Source organism: Nyctereutes procyonoides, unplaced genomic scaffold, assembly GCF_905146905.1.
Source record: "Nyctereutes procyonoides isolate TBG_1078 unplaced genomic scaffold, NYPRO_anot_genome, whole genome shotgun sequence".
In the NCBI taxonomy this organism is placed as follows: domain Eukaryota; kingdom Metazoa; phylum Chordata; class Mammalia; order Carnivora; family Canidae; genus Nyctereutes; species Nyctereutes procyonoides.
The window spans coordinates 11,703,491-11,719,124 of NW_026575151.1; the positions used below are offsets into that span (position 1 = coordinate 11,703,491).

A 15,634-nucleotide genomic window follows, 5' to 3' on the forward strand; every position below is an offset into this window, starting at 1 on the left:
ACTCATATTGGGAATAACTTAAGAAATTCCTCCTGGAAGGATAACAGCACTATATAGAAAAGTCCATATACTGAACAGAAGAAATAAGAAATAGTTTTGTGGAACAACCCTGTTCTCCTAAATTATGATGTCAAACAACACGGATGTGGGACCAGGGTTGAAATCTCAGTGCTGCCATTAGCTGGCTTTGACCAAGTCATTTAATTCTCCAGATGAGCTTCAGTATGAGTTCCCTTCATATGAAATGTCTATAATAGGCTAATTTTTTAAAAAGATTTTATTTATTTATTCATGAGAGACACAGAGAAAGAGAGAGAGAGGCAGAGACACAGGCAGAGGGAGAAGCAGGCTCCCCATGGGGAGCCTGACATGGGACTTGATCCCAAGACCCCAGGATCATGTCCTGGGCCGAAGGCAGACGCTTAACCGTTGAGCCACCCAGGCATCCCTAGAATAGGCAAATCTATAGAGATAAGAAAGTAGAGTGGTGGTTGCCTAGGGCTGGGATGGTTAGAGGGTTGACGGCTAAAAGGTACACAATTTCTTTTTGGGGTGATAAAAAGTTCTAAAACTGATGGTGGCAATGGTTGTACAACTCTGTGAATATACTAAAAACCATGAAATGGTGTGCTTTAAATGGGTAAATTGTACAGTATATCAATTATAACTCAATAAAGCTGTTAATAAAAAAAGAGTATCTTTAGTGCATTTAATAATGACCTCATTAGACACTTTTCATGACCAGATCTAGAGAAAGTAGAACATAGCTCACCCTACCACAATTCAAAAATCTAGACTGTCTTCTGCTGCCACTAACATCTTCTGAATCATTTTTTAGCATGTATTCAGGGAAAAGCAACTTATTTGGTAACTTCTAATTACTTTTCACTGAAGCTAATCCACAATTTTAAGAATTCCAAAAACCATCACTAGGCATCTACTATGTGCAAAGAATGCTACTTTTACTGAAGTTATGCATTTCTAAATAGAAAAAAAAAGTATAGTAATTGTGGCTCAGAGATGAGCCATGGCTGTGAGATACAAAAGAGGCAGTGGGAAAGATTTGGGTATCCGCGGGCAGCCTGGAGGCTCACCATGCGACATCTTATTGCAGCCACACTGAGAATTGCTGAAGCTCGGGCTTCTGGGTGGCTTAGTTGGTTAGGCATCTGCCTTGGGCTCAGGTCATGATTCCAGGGTTCTGGGATCGAGCCCTGTGTCAGGCTCCCTACTTGATGGAAAGCCTGGTTCTCCCTCTCCTTCTGTTGAGCCCCCTGCTTGTGTGCCCCCCCTCTCTCTCCCTTTTTTGGTCAAACAAACCAAACTTAAAAAAAAAAAAAAAAAAGAATTGCTGAAGTTCTACTCCTTTCTCTTCTGACCATCCTGCCTGTGAGGTGGAGAAATCATACCTCAACTGCCAGTTAACCTAATGATTCAGGAAACGGTAGAAGAAACAGAAAGGAGGGAAAGGCAGGAACCCATCACAGAAGCCAACGTGAGGCAGGTGAACATATTTCTGCCAACAGTGATAGAAACACACAAAAATCTATTTTTTTAAGCTGCTTTGTGTGAGATGGTGCCAAGCTGGCATTCCCTTCCCACAAGATCTGCTGTAGAAATCTTACCTGTGGGAGTAGGAAGGAAACCAGAGGTCAGCTGGCTTCACTTTCCCATTTGATAGATGGCGATACTGAGGAGCAGGGTGGGAAAATGACTTGCCATAGTGGCAGGGCTGGGCCACACTAGAGTCCAATTCTCAGTCCAGCGTTCTAGTCACTCTACAATGCTGCTACCAAGAAAAGCTTTCAGGAAAATTACTGGTAAGTGCTTCCTAACTTGAGAACTTACGCTCATTGTTGCGTTAATCTCTGCCACTGTTTCTTCATCTGTGGGGAACTGATATATCTGGACTCCATTGCTGACTAGTTCACTCATGATCTTACTCTTGAATTTGTGCAGTTCATTTTTGGCAATAGTGTCAGCTTTTGCAATTATTGGAATGATGTTCACCTATAAAACAAACACATCCATTTTTACACAATTCCAATGTAAGACTCATAAGACAAATGAATGAAATATAAATAACAAAAATTATAAGCCTTCACTTAAAAAAAAGAGATAATACTGAAAATCAGACTTTCTGCCCAGAAACAATATTAAGAAGATATGGAAAAAAAAAAAAAGAAGAAGATATGGGGTAATCTTTTCACTCCATCCGTGAACACTTTTACTTCCTCCCATCCGGCACTGAGAGCATACTTGTAATTTCCAATTCTGTGCGACCTCATTTTTTTGTTTGTTTGTTTAACAGAATAGAAGGAAGAGTTATTCTATAACAGCGATAACAAAGAAGTCTATTCTTTGAATAACCAACCACTCCTTTTAGACCCCTCCCAGCTACTTTAGGAGGTTGATTAATAGCCAAGACCATGTTAGTTAGAATAGTGGAATATCCAGCTCCTCACAGGATAACATCCTCCCTTTTTCTAATGACTGCTAGGACTGGACAACCTATGTATTAATCAAAACAAAAAAGGTTCCACCTACTTTTAAAGTTTCAAAATCACACCAACTAATTCTTTTGAAACACCAGCTTCGATCACTGCTTTATGCCAGATTGAGACCCAGTACCAAAGACAAGGCTCGCCCTCAGAACATGGGCTACAAAGACCAGAAGAAGGCAGAGTTTGACAACCATGGCAGAAAGCCCAGCATGAGAGCCAGGGACACCATTAGGTGCAAGCCCCAAACTCCAACGTGGGTCATTCTTCCAACTTTCCCCAGCATTGTCCACATAAGCACATTTTTAAAAATTCCCTTTTTAAGATTAACTTTCTTCCACTCCATGGTAGGTACAGAGATTTTAGGAAGACACTACTGACATCTGATACCTGGGAACCACATTCTCCACCCAGCTCAGGGGAAAGGGGGATGAACTCAGTGAGAAAGCCGTCCTAGCAAGAGAAGAGGGAGTCTTTAGGGAGGTTTTCTTGGTCATATCTGCATTCCTTTGCTCCTCCTTTTATTCCAAGACCCAAATCAAAATCCCTGATTCACCACAATGAGACATGTGGAGAGAAAAACCTATTCCTCACCTATTCCTCCATCTACTCCTACCCTCATCATGCTTAGGCTTATCCAGCAAGTCACAGACAGAGAAAAACACTGGTGGTGTCTGGGTCAGGACCTGAGGAACAAAACACTTTCCTGTTGTTCTTACTGGCTATCTTTTGTATACACTTAGTACTCAGTTAATATCACATGGACAAAATGGCAGAGGTTCATAGTTTCTTGGGCCAATTTGATCAAAGTAGATAGATAAACCAAGCAATTTAGATTAAAAATCTTTTTCCTTGGTGGCAGGTGCTTAAAAATCTTTTCTGAAATTATCATATACTTATGATATATACAGCTAAGAGCCTTAATGCTTCACTTTACTCGTGTAAACAAACCTTTTTGCAAATACTGTTTTCAGATGCTATCCAGCACTCCTGGCTCTACAGCAATAGCAATTCTTTGAAAGCAGTTTAACCTGCTTTCTGGGGATTTTTTTTTTTTTTCCTCAGCTGTGTTTGTTTTGCCTTATTTTCTTTCTCTTTTTAAACCAACTCTACTAAGCATCACCCTCTTGCTGAATATTAGCCTGGCTTGGTCTACAACCATGGCCTCTGTTGGACCCTGCTTCCATCTCTGCCCTTCCCCCAGCCCTGCTGCAAGGACATCTGAGGGCACTGGGGAGCCTGCCTCACAGCCTACATACCTCCACAGGCCCAGGTTAACTGCAGCTGAAACAATGCATGAAGAAGGCTTTCTATTTGTTCTCCTGAGAGTACTCCAGCTGCAATAATCCCTTCATGCCATTAGACTATTTTTTTCCGCAAACCAATGTGTCTGCGCATGCTGGAAGCCCAAGGAGCCTGGCTCTGCTTCAGCCACTGCAGGCACTTTGGCAGCCAGTTCAGATGGGGACCTTGGGGACAGGCTGGTCTTCTGAGTGTTTTCTATCATGTTTCTCTGGAGAGAAAGCATTTTTCAAACACTGATGTTTAGACCAAAAATAACACCCAACAAAACCCTCTCAAGATGATAAGACTTTTTACTGAACTCAACAAGGAGGCTTAGAAAATACCACAGATTTTTCTGTGGCAGCTCCCACTGTCATTTGAGTCTTTGTTTTCAGAATGTACTGGTTTCCATTTATTTCAAAATGAAAAACCAAATTAATTGTAAAGCAGATCACTAAATGTTATCAAACTTATCAAGACCTTCCTTCCAATGTTGTGAGAGGGAGAGGTTATTAATGTGGAATGCTCAGGTGTCCAGCTGAAACTACTTTTTAAAAACACGTGGGTGTAATTCAGTTTTATTTTATTTTATTTTATTTTATTTATTTATTTTTGTAGTTCAGTTTTAAATCTCAGAAGCTGGACTGTCCTTATCACCTAAGTGAAAAAAAAAAAATTAACACCTTTTTTTTTTCCCATTCAGAACTTCTTATTAAAGCCAAACTTTTAAAAACCTTTAAAAAAACCTTTAAAAAATTTTAGAAAACTTTTAAAGAAATAAACAAATTGTGACTTCATATTTCAATCTCCCTAAATTTAACCCTTCCTGTGACCATTTAGGTGTCTCCACACCTCATCAGAGTATCCACTGGTGCTAATTTAAGAACTAAAAATACTTGGTAAAGAGTTCCATGGTTTTATTTGTTTGTTTGTTTTATTTTGTTTAGCCTAACATCCAGAGGTTTGGAAGCATTTTTCTCACATTGCCAAACCCTATTGTTCTGTAAGCCAGAAAAGACAATTACGGGGCTGGAGGAAGGGGGAAGGATGAATAGGCAAGAGCGCAAAGGAGTTTTAGAGCAGGAAAACTTGGTCTGTATCCCGTAAAGATGGATACAGGTCTCTATAAATGTGTCCGAACCCACAGATTGTACAGTAGTACCAAGAGCGAACCCTAATGTAAACATTGGACTTGGTGACTGATGAGTCACTGAGGAGCATCAACCATTACAACATGCCCATCGGGTGGGGGTGTTGCTGTGGGAGCAGGGGAATAAAGGAATCTCTGTACCTTCCTCTTAACTTTGCTGAGAACATAAAACTTCTGTGAAAAACAATCTTGTATAAACAAAACAATATAACCAAATTACATTAAAAGGAGAAAATAAAGCAGGGCCTTCGGATAAAGGTGATCTAAAAGGAGAGTAGATGGTGACCAGAGCAGCAGGGAGTACCTTGCTGTCCAGCTTTTTCATGGTGACTAGGTCCAGAGACTTCAGGGAATGGCCGGTGGGGGCAATGAAGTAGAGGCATGCATGGATCCTGGTGTCATGGTAGTTGAAGAGAGAACGTTTGATCTTCAATTCCTCTTGCAGGTAGGCCTCAAATTGGGCATCGATATATTCCACTATTGGCTTATAGCTAGAACACAGAAGAATGTTTTTTAAAACACATCTTCAAATCAGCCATGTTTCTCTAGTCATAAACCTCTTGGGCAGTTCAGTGTGGGACAATCTTTCAGGAAAGTCTTCAGTGGCTTCCTTGCCTAAGAGCTGAAGCCCCAGTGCCTTATCTGGGTCTCCCAGGCCTTCCATGATCTGGTTCCTGAACATGTCTCAAGCTCCTCTCTCCCACTCCCTCCCTGGCTCACCATTTCTGTCCCAGTCACACACACCCTAAGCTCTCATCTGTCTCTACATCTTTGCTCATGCTAGCCCCCTTACTTGGAACAGTCTTCTTCCTAGTATTCTCCTGGCTAACATTCATCCTTTAAAACAGAGATTATAAATATGTGAACTATGCTGTCACTTCCCACGGAAGATCCTGCTAAGAGATTGTGGCATTCTTTCCTGCTGGGCCAAATCAGTCTCAAAATCTGTCTCAATAAAGTGATTTTGACAGCCTCTACCTCTACCAGCAGATTGGTTTTGGTGCACAAAAAGCAAGTGGGTTTTGATTTCTGGCAATAGCATCACCCTAGTGGGAGGTTTCCACTGATGGTTTGCCTCCTTCCACCAGGGATGAGGCAACTCTCTATGCTCTTACTTAGCCTCTTAGCCCTATGCTCCTTCTACAGCTTCATCTACGAACTGAGGAGCCTGGGAGATTATGAGCTTCAGGAATACTTCCAACCCTGAAATTTTATAATTTGAAGGTAAACTCTATAACCCTTTCTTCTCACCAAACCAGAATTCAAATCTATGGTCAGTATTCTGTTAACTGACCATAATCATGAATAACATATCAGGAACATGCATTTGATAAACCATATATTCTCCAGGGACTCAGCAAAACATGAAGTAAGTCATTGTGGAAAAGCTATAAGCTTTGAGGTCTCTAGGGGACTGCTCAGAAGGCAGTGTTAGCTGCAATGAGATTGGTCTACTAGGAACACAATGGGTTACTTCTCCCCAAACTTACTACCTTGCTGAGGAATGACTTAGGCTTTAAGAAAAATGAAAACCCTTCAACATTCAACTCCCCTGATTCATATTAAACTGAAATCCTTGAAAGGAACTATAAGTCTTTGATAATGTGGATGACAGCAGACACCCTAAGAGAAAAAACAAACAAGCAAAACAAAAAACACATTTATAATCAAAAACTGAAAGCACTCAGAAAAAATTTGGTATTTTTCCTTGGTGATTCATCACAATACACTGATTCAATTTGACCAGACAAAATCTCTAGTGGTTTAAAGAAAAAGGATATTCCTCAGTAATAATATAGTTCTAAATATGACAACAGAAACCCCAATATATTCTAATAGAATGAACAAGTGGTAAGTTTCTTCTACGTTCTCCACTTTAAAACACAGGCAGGGAGGTGCCTGGGTGGCTCAGTCAGTTAAGCGGCTGCCTTCGGCTCAGGTCATGATCCCAGGGTCCTGGGATGGAGCCCCAGGTCGGGCTCCCTGCTCAGTGAGAAGTCTGCTTCTCCCTCTCCCTCTGCCCCTCCCCCTGCTTCTCTCTCTCTCTAATAAAGAATGAAATAAAATCTTAAAAAAAAACACACACAAAAACACAGGCAGGTATTACATAACAGTACAAATAACCAATATTATCATAGGATAGTGCTCTTAGAGGCCTGGATTCAAGCCAAACCAACTCCAACTTCACAATTTACTACATATGTGACTTTGAGCAATTTACTAACCTCTCTGTGTCTCAATTTCCTCATAGGTAAATCAAAGACAAAAAAGTACCTATAGCAGAGAAGTATTGTGACAAGCCAATATATGTAAAGGACTAGCATATAAAAGTAAGATATAACTATGTCACAATAATATAGTAGAAAATAATTCACAACAAATAAGAGCAAAGCAAGCCTGACTTTTTAGACAAGGGGTGTGGGAGGAACCCTACAGTCGCCAGATTCCATGGTAACTATTCTGCTACTGAGCTTGTGCTCTGTAGGGAAGAGAACCAGGCCAGTCCCCTGAGGTCCACCCAGGCTAGTCCAAGGCCTGAATTTTTCAGTCTCCTGACACAGAGGCACGTGTTTGGGGAACCATGATCTTTCTCTAAAACCCTCTTAGGAAAGGAAAGGAAAAGCAGCTCACAAGCTCTTGCTCCTTCCTGCCACACCAGTTCCTGATTTTTAGCTTCTCAGCACCTCCTCCCCAGCAGGGTAACAAGTACGTTTCTGCTTTCTATTAATTTCCCTCTTGCCTCTGGTGTTGAGGGATTCTGATCCTCCAAGATTATGGGAGGCATTATATCTCTCCTTTTCCAGTCAGGAATGCTTTCTGCCCTGGATTCAATATATCCAAAGAAACCTTCTGTTCTCCACTGACATCTAGGGCTTCTTTCTGCCTTCCCCTGTCAGGCAGTTCTGGCTAATATTCCAATCTCGTTCTTTTCCCTTTATGTGATTACCCTGAAAAATCACATCTATTTCTGTGTTTACTTACTATCTAAGTAATGATAATTCATAAATCTCTGTTTGTAGCCCAGATCTTTCACCCAAGCTTCAGCCCCATTCATCCAACTGCTTATGAGGTATCTCCATTGGCTCTTCTAACTAAATGTGTCCAAGATCAGACTTCCTCATCTTGCCCCCAAACCCACACTTCCCTTCATTCCTTTGCTCGGTGAATGGCACCTCCATCCACATATCCAGGGACCTCCTCTTCTACTCCCCCCCAACTAATCAAGCATGAAGTTCCACCAATTTTACCTTCTAATTGTTATAAACAAATTTAAAGAAATGCATTCCAGGAGAACCATTTACCAAAAATCACTATTCCTTGTGTTGAAGTCAGCCAGTAGTTTTGTATTCCCCTCATAATCCTTTAAACAAAGGATCTGCACCTCTTCTCCTACTCCTTTGTACTTCTTATCTACATTCATGGTCATAAAGATAAGGGAGTTTAATCCCAATTTTGCCTTTTGCTAGTTTCCATTCTTAGGGAAAGGATACCCATTTATTTTCTGTTTGGCCAATTCCAACTTCTCTGGATTGCAGTCATACCCAGCAGAGGAAAGTGAAGGAGGGCAAATCAAACCTACTCCTTATATTGTCACATCATTTCCTTTTAAGGCATGGGGATAGTCCTTTTTACCCACAACTCATTTTTTTTCATATACCTTCAGCCACAGAATTCACAATAAAATACAGAGGTTGACCCTGAAACTGAGGGAAAAAATGATTTATACAGTCTTTTCTATCCACCCCAGATACGTACTGCTCATTGCAAAAGAATCAGTGCCATTGTTCAGGGACCAACTCTCCATTTCATATATGACCAGATACCTACCATTTATTTTTCTCTATCTTGCTGCAAGTCAACATTAGTTTTCCTTATCTTTCAACTCCCTCCATCAGAAAGCACAGTAAAACAGAAATTAAAGACCAAATGGTCCACTTCACTACCATTTTATAACTCTGATATAAAGATTTGGGGACTTTGAGGATTTCAATTATTTATGCTTTTCAGGGCTGACTATCATTACAGTTAGTGATACACCATTGACATTCTATCTCCCATCCCCCAAATGTGGGGCAAATCAATCATTCTATTTCCAGTTCTATGACAGACTTGATTTACTTTCTTCTCCACACCCCTTCCCTTCTTCACTGAAGAGTACAGACAGCAAAACAAAGGAGCCCTTAAACCACGAAGAGTTAATCATGCTATTAAACATAACAGGAAATCTCACCAGATCGCTCTTCCTGCCTCCTTCTAGCTAGCCCAGTCCCAGGCAGATACTCATGCAGGAATGCTGACATGACTGAAGCTTACATAAACAAGGCAGGACATTCTTGAAGTCCTGTATTCATGGCAGAAAAGCTTGCCTCGTCCCCAAGGCAGTAAAAAATAATCATGGGTTTAGAGAAAAAGCATATTGCTTCCCATATGGTTACGTATCAATGCAAAAATGCATAGCTCACTTCCAATTCTTTGATGGAAGCGAAGAGTCCAAAAAAAATTTTTGAAACAATATTCATTTGGGTTTAGAGTCACAGTGTCAACAATACCTTCTGGGGCACAGAGTTCTAAATGCCATTTAAAGAGGTTATGCAACAGCTGTCAAGAAATTTCAGAAGAAAAAAAAAATTTGGTATCTAGGTTAGGTTAATATCACACTTCCTCTCTTCTGAATCTCCTTGGAAACTATTATTTGACCCAAATGAGTCAGATAATTTCTTAAAGAGACCTCCAACTGCAAATATGAGAATTGGTATTGTAGTAGCCACTTGCTGTTCAGTGGTGGCCAGTGAAAACCACCAGGCTGAAGAACAATCCCTATCTGGGGAGAAGCAATTCAGTGGCAGTACCAAGGCAACGACTCTCGGTGGGAAGAGCACATGGAATCTTACCAGAAAAATACTGGAAGATGGTTCTCTCATTCCTGCATGAAAGGATCCTGAAAAGGTGCAGTTAATGCCTTCCAATCAGGGAATGCACAAGCAGGACATCCTCCAACCCCAGGCGGGTCAGAGAGATGGAGATATGTCTTACTCTGACTGCCCAATGACAGGGAACCCATGGCTCTCCCCTTGACCCCCAGCTCCCATGAGGCATCTGTGCTGATTATTGGGCCAAGGCTTTCCTTCATCTCTTTCACTTGGCATCACAAACAGCCTTCAGGCAGTAACCTCTCCATCATTCCTTGGTATTGAGGTAAATTAAGAGCAAAAGCCCAGCTGCAGAGTCTGAGCTTAGTTGGCCCCACCCTGCACAATGTACAGATAGTTCATTTTGACCAGATGTGAAATAAAATCCTTTTCACTACATCTAACAATTGCTCCTGTTATTACAGGACAATGTTTATTGAAGAGCATTTAAATTGCTCTATAGATAAAATGGAGCTCAGTGCTCAGCTAGAGGATGAATTAAATATTTCTTCCTAATTACTATGGTATATATATATATATATATATCAGGATAGTTTAAATATCTCTAGGCAATATACATTCTAGATAAAAATAGTTCAAGTTCCTCTTTATAACAGTTTTGAGGAAAAAAAATGTTTAAATAGAAAGAAAAAACCCTGGTACCAACAAAATTGCTGAGCCCTAAGCAGACACAACTTACTGATTTGGTGTTTTATTCCCATAATGTTGTCACTGCACAAAAATGTCTCTGGAAGCCCCCTTCTAGAATAATCTTTGGACCTGGGACAATTTAAATTTCTCTAAGTTCTTTTGAAAATGAATGCAATTTTTAAAGTAGTCATAAAATATTTGATGTTAAGAAAGATGAATAGGATAGGTGATCTCAAGAAGGAATGTGAACAGTATTTTGGGACTGAGGTTAACATATGGATTGAACACCAGGAAATTTTAAGATTAACAGCTTCCTCAAATAAAGGCATCCTGCAACTCATAGACACAAGAGCCAAACCTACTTGGTTTTATAAATTGAGTATGTGTTTTATAAAAATGAAACCTACTGTATTTTATATCTTCCAGTTTATGTGAACCGGTATGTATGTATGTATTTTAAAGATTTATTTATTTATTCATGAGAGACACATAGAGAGAGAGGCAGAAACACAGGCAGAGGGAGAAGCAGGCTCCATGCAGGAAGCCCGACATAGGACTCGATCCCAGGACCCAAGGGTCACACCCTGAGCTGAAGGCAGACGCTCAACCACTGAGCCACCCAGGTGTCCCTGTAAACCAAACCGGTTTATTTAATGAATGAATATATTAGACTGACTTACAGGTAGTAGCCTCTATCTACATACAAACTGCTGGAACAAACTTCTTAGAAATTGTTTTATTTCTTAAGCAGGTTAAACATGTTCTTTCTTCCACATAGCTAGTTTATTGTGTATATTACTTCATTAGTTTAACAAACCCTACTGGATAGAGAGGGAAAGTTCAATCCAGTTGACCTAAATCCTTATTAGGTTTCCTAACTGAAGAAACCACCATCATTCAGACTCAATTTGGCAATTCTGCACCCAGTGTGCTGCCCACTCCACTACCAGTGGCCTAGAGGAAGACCCAGACACTTCACAAAGGGACTCAAAATGCCTCACACCAAACACTAACATCCACAGCAAGATCCGGTCCCAGCTGGAAATCAAGATTTTTCCAACAGATCTTCCATAGAAATGTCTTCTTCACTTTGAAGTTTTTAGGAGCTAATACCACTTTGACCAAAGACTTTAAAATCCAGGATGACCCTCCCTCATGACCACACCCCTTTTCCAGGCCTTGCCTTTCACAGTGTCCTTCTCAAGGCCTCTAAGAATAGGGCTGTACACAGTATCACACACTGGAAGAGACCTCAGATAACGTCTAGTGACATCCCCTTAAAGTGAGGTAAAGTGCCACATCCAATAGCTTGTCATTGGAATCCAGGCTATAACCCAGGTCTCCTAAATCCTGGGGTGAGGCTTCTTATGGGAGATTCCTTATCACCTCTCAGCTTTCATTCAAATCTGTAAGAATTTGGGGATTAAGTCAAATATCCCAATCTGCCATCTGCGTGGCAGATGCTCATCCCAAATTCCTTTCTTATTTTGCAGAGTTGCAAAAAAACAAAACAAAAACCACATTTCCCAGATTCTTGCAGCTAGTATTCTAGATGTGGTTTAGTTTCTATCAAGCAGATGCAGCCATACGGGACAAGGAAGCAGGGAATGGCCAACACATAGCAGAGGCTACACACAGGCCACACTTGTTCTCCTTGCAAGTGATGCTAAAGGCATTTGGTTATTTGGGAGAAAAGTGGTAGAGGTTCTAGGGATGTCCCCCTAGCCCCCAGTGTCACAGGTACCAAGTTATATAAGGTGACTGGTGGTAGGGGCTTCTGCCAACTATCCTGTAGAGTTGTTGGGTGTTTCTCTAGATTGCTTTTCCTGTTAGGAAAGCCCCCCAATCCAGTTCTATGACCGTCCTGGAAAAATGCCATAAGCCAACTTATTCCTTCTAAGAAATCCCTTTTTTTCCTTACCCTAGCTGGAATCAACTATGATGTCTGGTTCTGACCTCAAAGAAGAACATTCTAAGAACATTTCTCAGAGAATAAGAATGTCTTATCTTCTAGGCAACAGAAGACCAGCCCCATAACTAGTGAACAATTTAACCTTTGAATTTACCCAGGACAGAACCTGCTATCTCCTGATCGATTTACATCCCCATGAAATCCCAACATGTACCTGTCATCTTTATTTATCTGGTCTCCAAATCCCACAGTGTCAACGATGGTTAACTTCAGCCGTACATTGCTTTCCTGAAGCTCATAACTTCTGGCTTTTAACCGGACACCTGGTTCATTGTGAGTAGCTGGGTCACTTTCAAATTTCGTGTTGAATAAAGTGTCCATTAACGTGGATTTGCCGATGCCTGTCTCACCTACATGACCACAAGGGAGACATGAAAGAATGTGTCAATGCCTCTCAGACATCAGTTCAATTTATCAGGAATTTCTCATACTCATATTTGTAAACTTTTGTAAAAGTTTCACCAGAAATCCCACTACAAAAAGATAGTTCTTTGCATGTGTGATCTACCAAATACATCTCTAAATATATTTTAATGAATTCCAGAAACCATTTAGCATAAAAGATCTTGCACTTATAGATTGAGATGCTCTTCTTAGCCTCTGTATAGAGAAAAAGAACCTGTCAGCTTGCCTTTGCATCTTGTATATTACAAAGACATAAACCATATCTCTTCCTCCCCTAATCATTGGTGTGTAAAATTACATTACTTTAAAAAAGTTTTCTGTTTCTGTTCCCAGCAAAAAAAAAGACTAACCCTATGTTGTATTATCTGATACCATCTAACATTGTTGAAAAGAATTACATTTTTCAAAACAACAAATAACAGCAATAATAACAAACCCAGCGAAAGCAACTGGGAGTTTTGTGCCATCCCCTGCAGCAAGGACTTCCAATGCATTATCACATTTAAATCCTACTACTATTCCTCATGAATAGGAACTATTGTTTCCTCCATCTTACAGATGGGGCAGTAAGGCCTAGCTATGTTTAAGTAACTTGTCTAAAGTCACACTGTTATGTGGCAGAGCCAGGGTTTTCACCCAAGTTTGTGTGGTTCTAACACCTACACTCAAACAACACAGCATCCTATCTTTACTATTATAGAGAAAAGCCATGGCCTGATTTCCCAGTTATAGTTATGCATCTGTGTGACTGCACCATATTACTTCCATTTTTCTTTCCCCATTCAAGTGGGAATAGGGAATTCTTCCCTATGAAGATGGGAAACATTTATTAGATAGTTTTTCCAGTTTCAGGGTGATATCTGTGACAATGAAAGTACATGAGGTTAAACAACCTGCAACAATGGCCTTGTTATTTCACATCAGTAATTCAAATCAGCATTTACTGAAGCCCTAATGTGCAAAAAAGAGTGGCAGGGACCTGGTACCACTACAGTAATCAAATGATAAGACCCAAATGTGCAACAACAAAGAACGTTAGCTAGGCCTCCAAAATAGTGTCAAGCAAAACTCGCACTTAATCCTAAGTCTTTTTTTTTTTTTTTTTAATCCTAAGTCTTATGTTGAACCAAAAGTACCTGGCAATGAGAAAGAATCTACCCGTGTCGTTGGTGGCGGTGGCGGCGACTGAGTCTGACACTATAAAGAGGGAGGCAGAAATCAAGAAACGTTATCCATGAGAAGGCTTTTGTTTTTCAAACCTGGAATATTTCCCAATTACATTTCTAGTTCAGTTTAAACATGCCAATATGTTGCAGCTCTTTCTATAAATCCAAATCCCATGATATTCCTCTTCTAAAGGGTTGCTACCAAGACTTTTAGGCTGATGACAATTCTACAAGAGAAAGAAGGGCTCTGGGATTTGCAGCCTTAAAGCAACTGTCCCACTGCAATGACAGAATCCACTTACTAATGAGAGGGTCTCCAATACTCACTACTTTCAAACACATGCGAAAGTGAAGTAGGATGGAGCCTTTCTGGATTTGAGCTTTCTCTCCTTAGCAGCTTTATGTTTCTTACCACTGGCTACAATGATTCACTTACAGGATAAAAACTATGTAAGTACATTTGCCTTATACTTTAACCTTTCCCATTAGACCCCTGATACATCTAAGATCAAAGAATGTCCTCCTTCATCAGGCTTCACCCAGCCATTGCCTCCCACGCGCCAAGCTCTGTGCCAAGTTCTGGGAATGCAGCAATGAAATAGCTTGATGTGGTACTTTCCGACTGCTTAGAACCTGACCTGGAACATGACTGAATACCAGTCAGACTCTAATTTAGTACCCTGGAATGATAGTCTAAGTGTCTGCCATCTACATTCCTCTTATGAACAAGACCATACACTGTGACCTTGCTAGTGACCACGATAACTGGACCAGGGCTAGCCCCCTGACCAAAGGTACCTATAGCACCTGATTACTATGCTCTAAGAGAGTGCTCTATACCGGATAGTGACCTGTCCATCCAATCAGAACTTCTCTCTTTGGGAGATACACAATCCACACACAAAGCAATAGCATGGAAAAGATATACAGAGGGAAGTGAATGAGCAGAGACCTAGATGCAGAAAAGGCTGTAAGTAAATAGAAGATGTGTTGCTGATAATTAGTTGGAAATACAGGAGAAAGAGAGCTGATAGATACTGTAGAGCTTAGTATCTGAAATTTATTCATTAATATTTAAGTGCATACTATGTGACAATCATGGGTGCTGGAGACAAAATGGTAAATAAAAATAGACAACTGACACTGACTGAACTTCTGTAATGTCCTGAATGCTATTCCAGACTGCCACGAAGTCTGGATGTATAATGGTTCAGACTATTTCCTGTCTTCCTTACTTTCCTGAATATTCTTACAAAAGAGCCCATCAATAAAAGATACCTAAACCAGTCTCTGCTCCCTAATGTGATAGAGCATAACAGCTGATATCCATGATTCATGGCTTAACAGAATAACTTCCAGCAAAACAAAGTTACTGTGTAATGGATACAGAAACAAGTAGAGCTCTCACTCTTGGATACTTAGAATCTGGCAGGCAATTCAGTACTGAAGGCACTGGAGTCATTTTAAGTATCTGCTATGTGTGTAATTTTCACAAGTGCAGGAAAGTTCTTTTCCAGATTTACCCATTTTTCAGAACATGGACAAAGGAACAACAGCAGAACTACCTTATAAAGGTCTCTCCAAGGGCACCTGGC

General features: G+C 40.5%; 1 protein-coding gene across 2 annotated transcripts in view; it reads right to left on the reverse strand.

Moving 5' to 3' along the window:
* SEPTIN11 (septin 11) overlaps window positions 1-15,634 on the reverse strand; it is an 87,995-nt gene that overhangs the window by 18,754 nt on the left and 53,607 nt on the right. For both annotated transcript variants that reach the window (XM_055313012.1, XM_055313010.1), the window contains exons 3-5: window positions 12,623-12,818; window positions 5,240-5,426; window positions 1,849-2,010 (exon numbers count right to left, since the gene is read on the reverse strand). In XM_055313012.1, coding sequence (XP_055168987.1) covers window positions 1,849-2,010; window positions 5,240-5,426; window positions 12,623-12,818 — 545 coding nt within the window. The remainder of the gene's footprint in view (window positions 1-1,848; window positions 2,011-5,239; window positions 5,427-12,622; window positions 12,819-15,634) is intronic.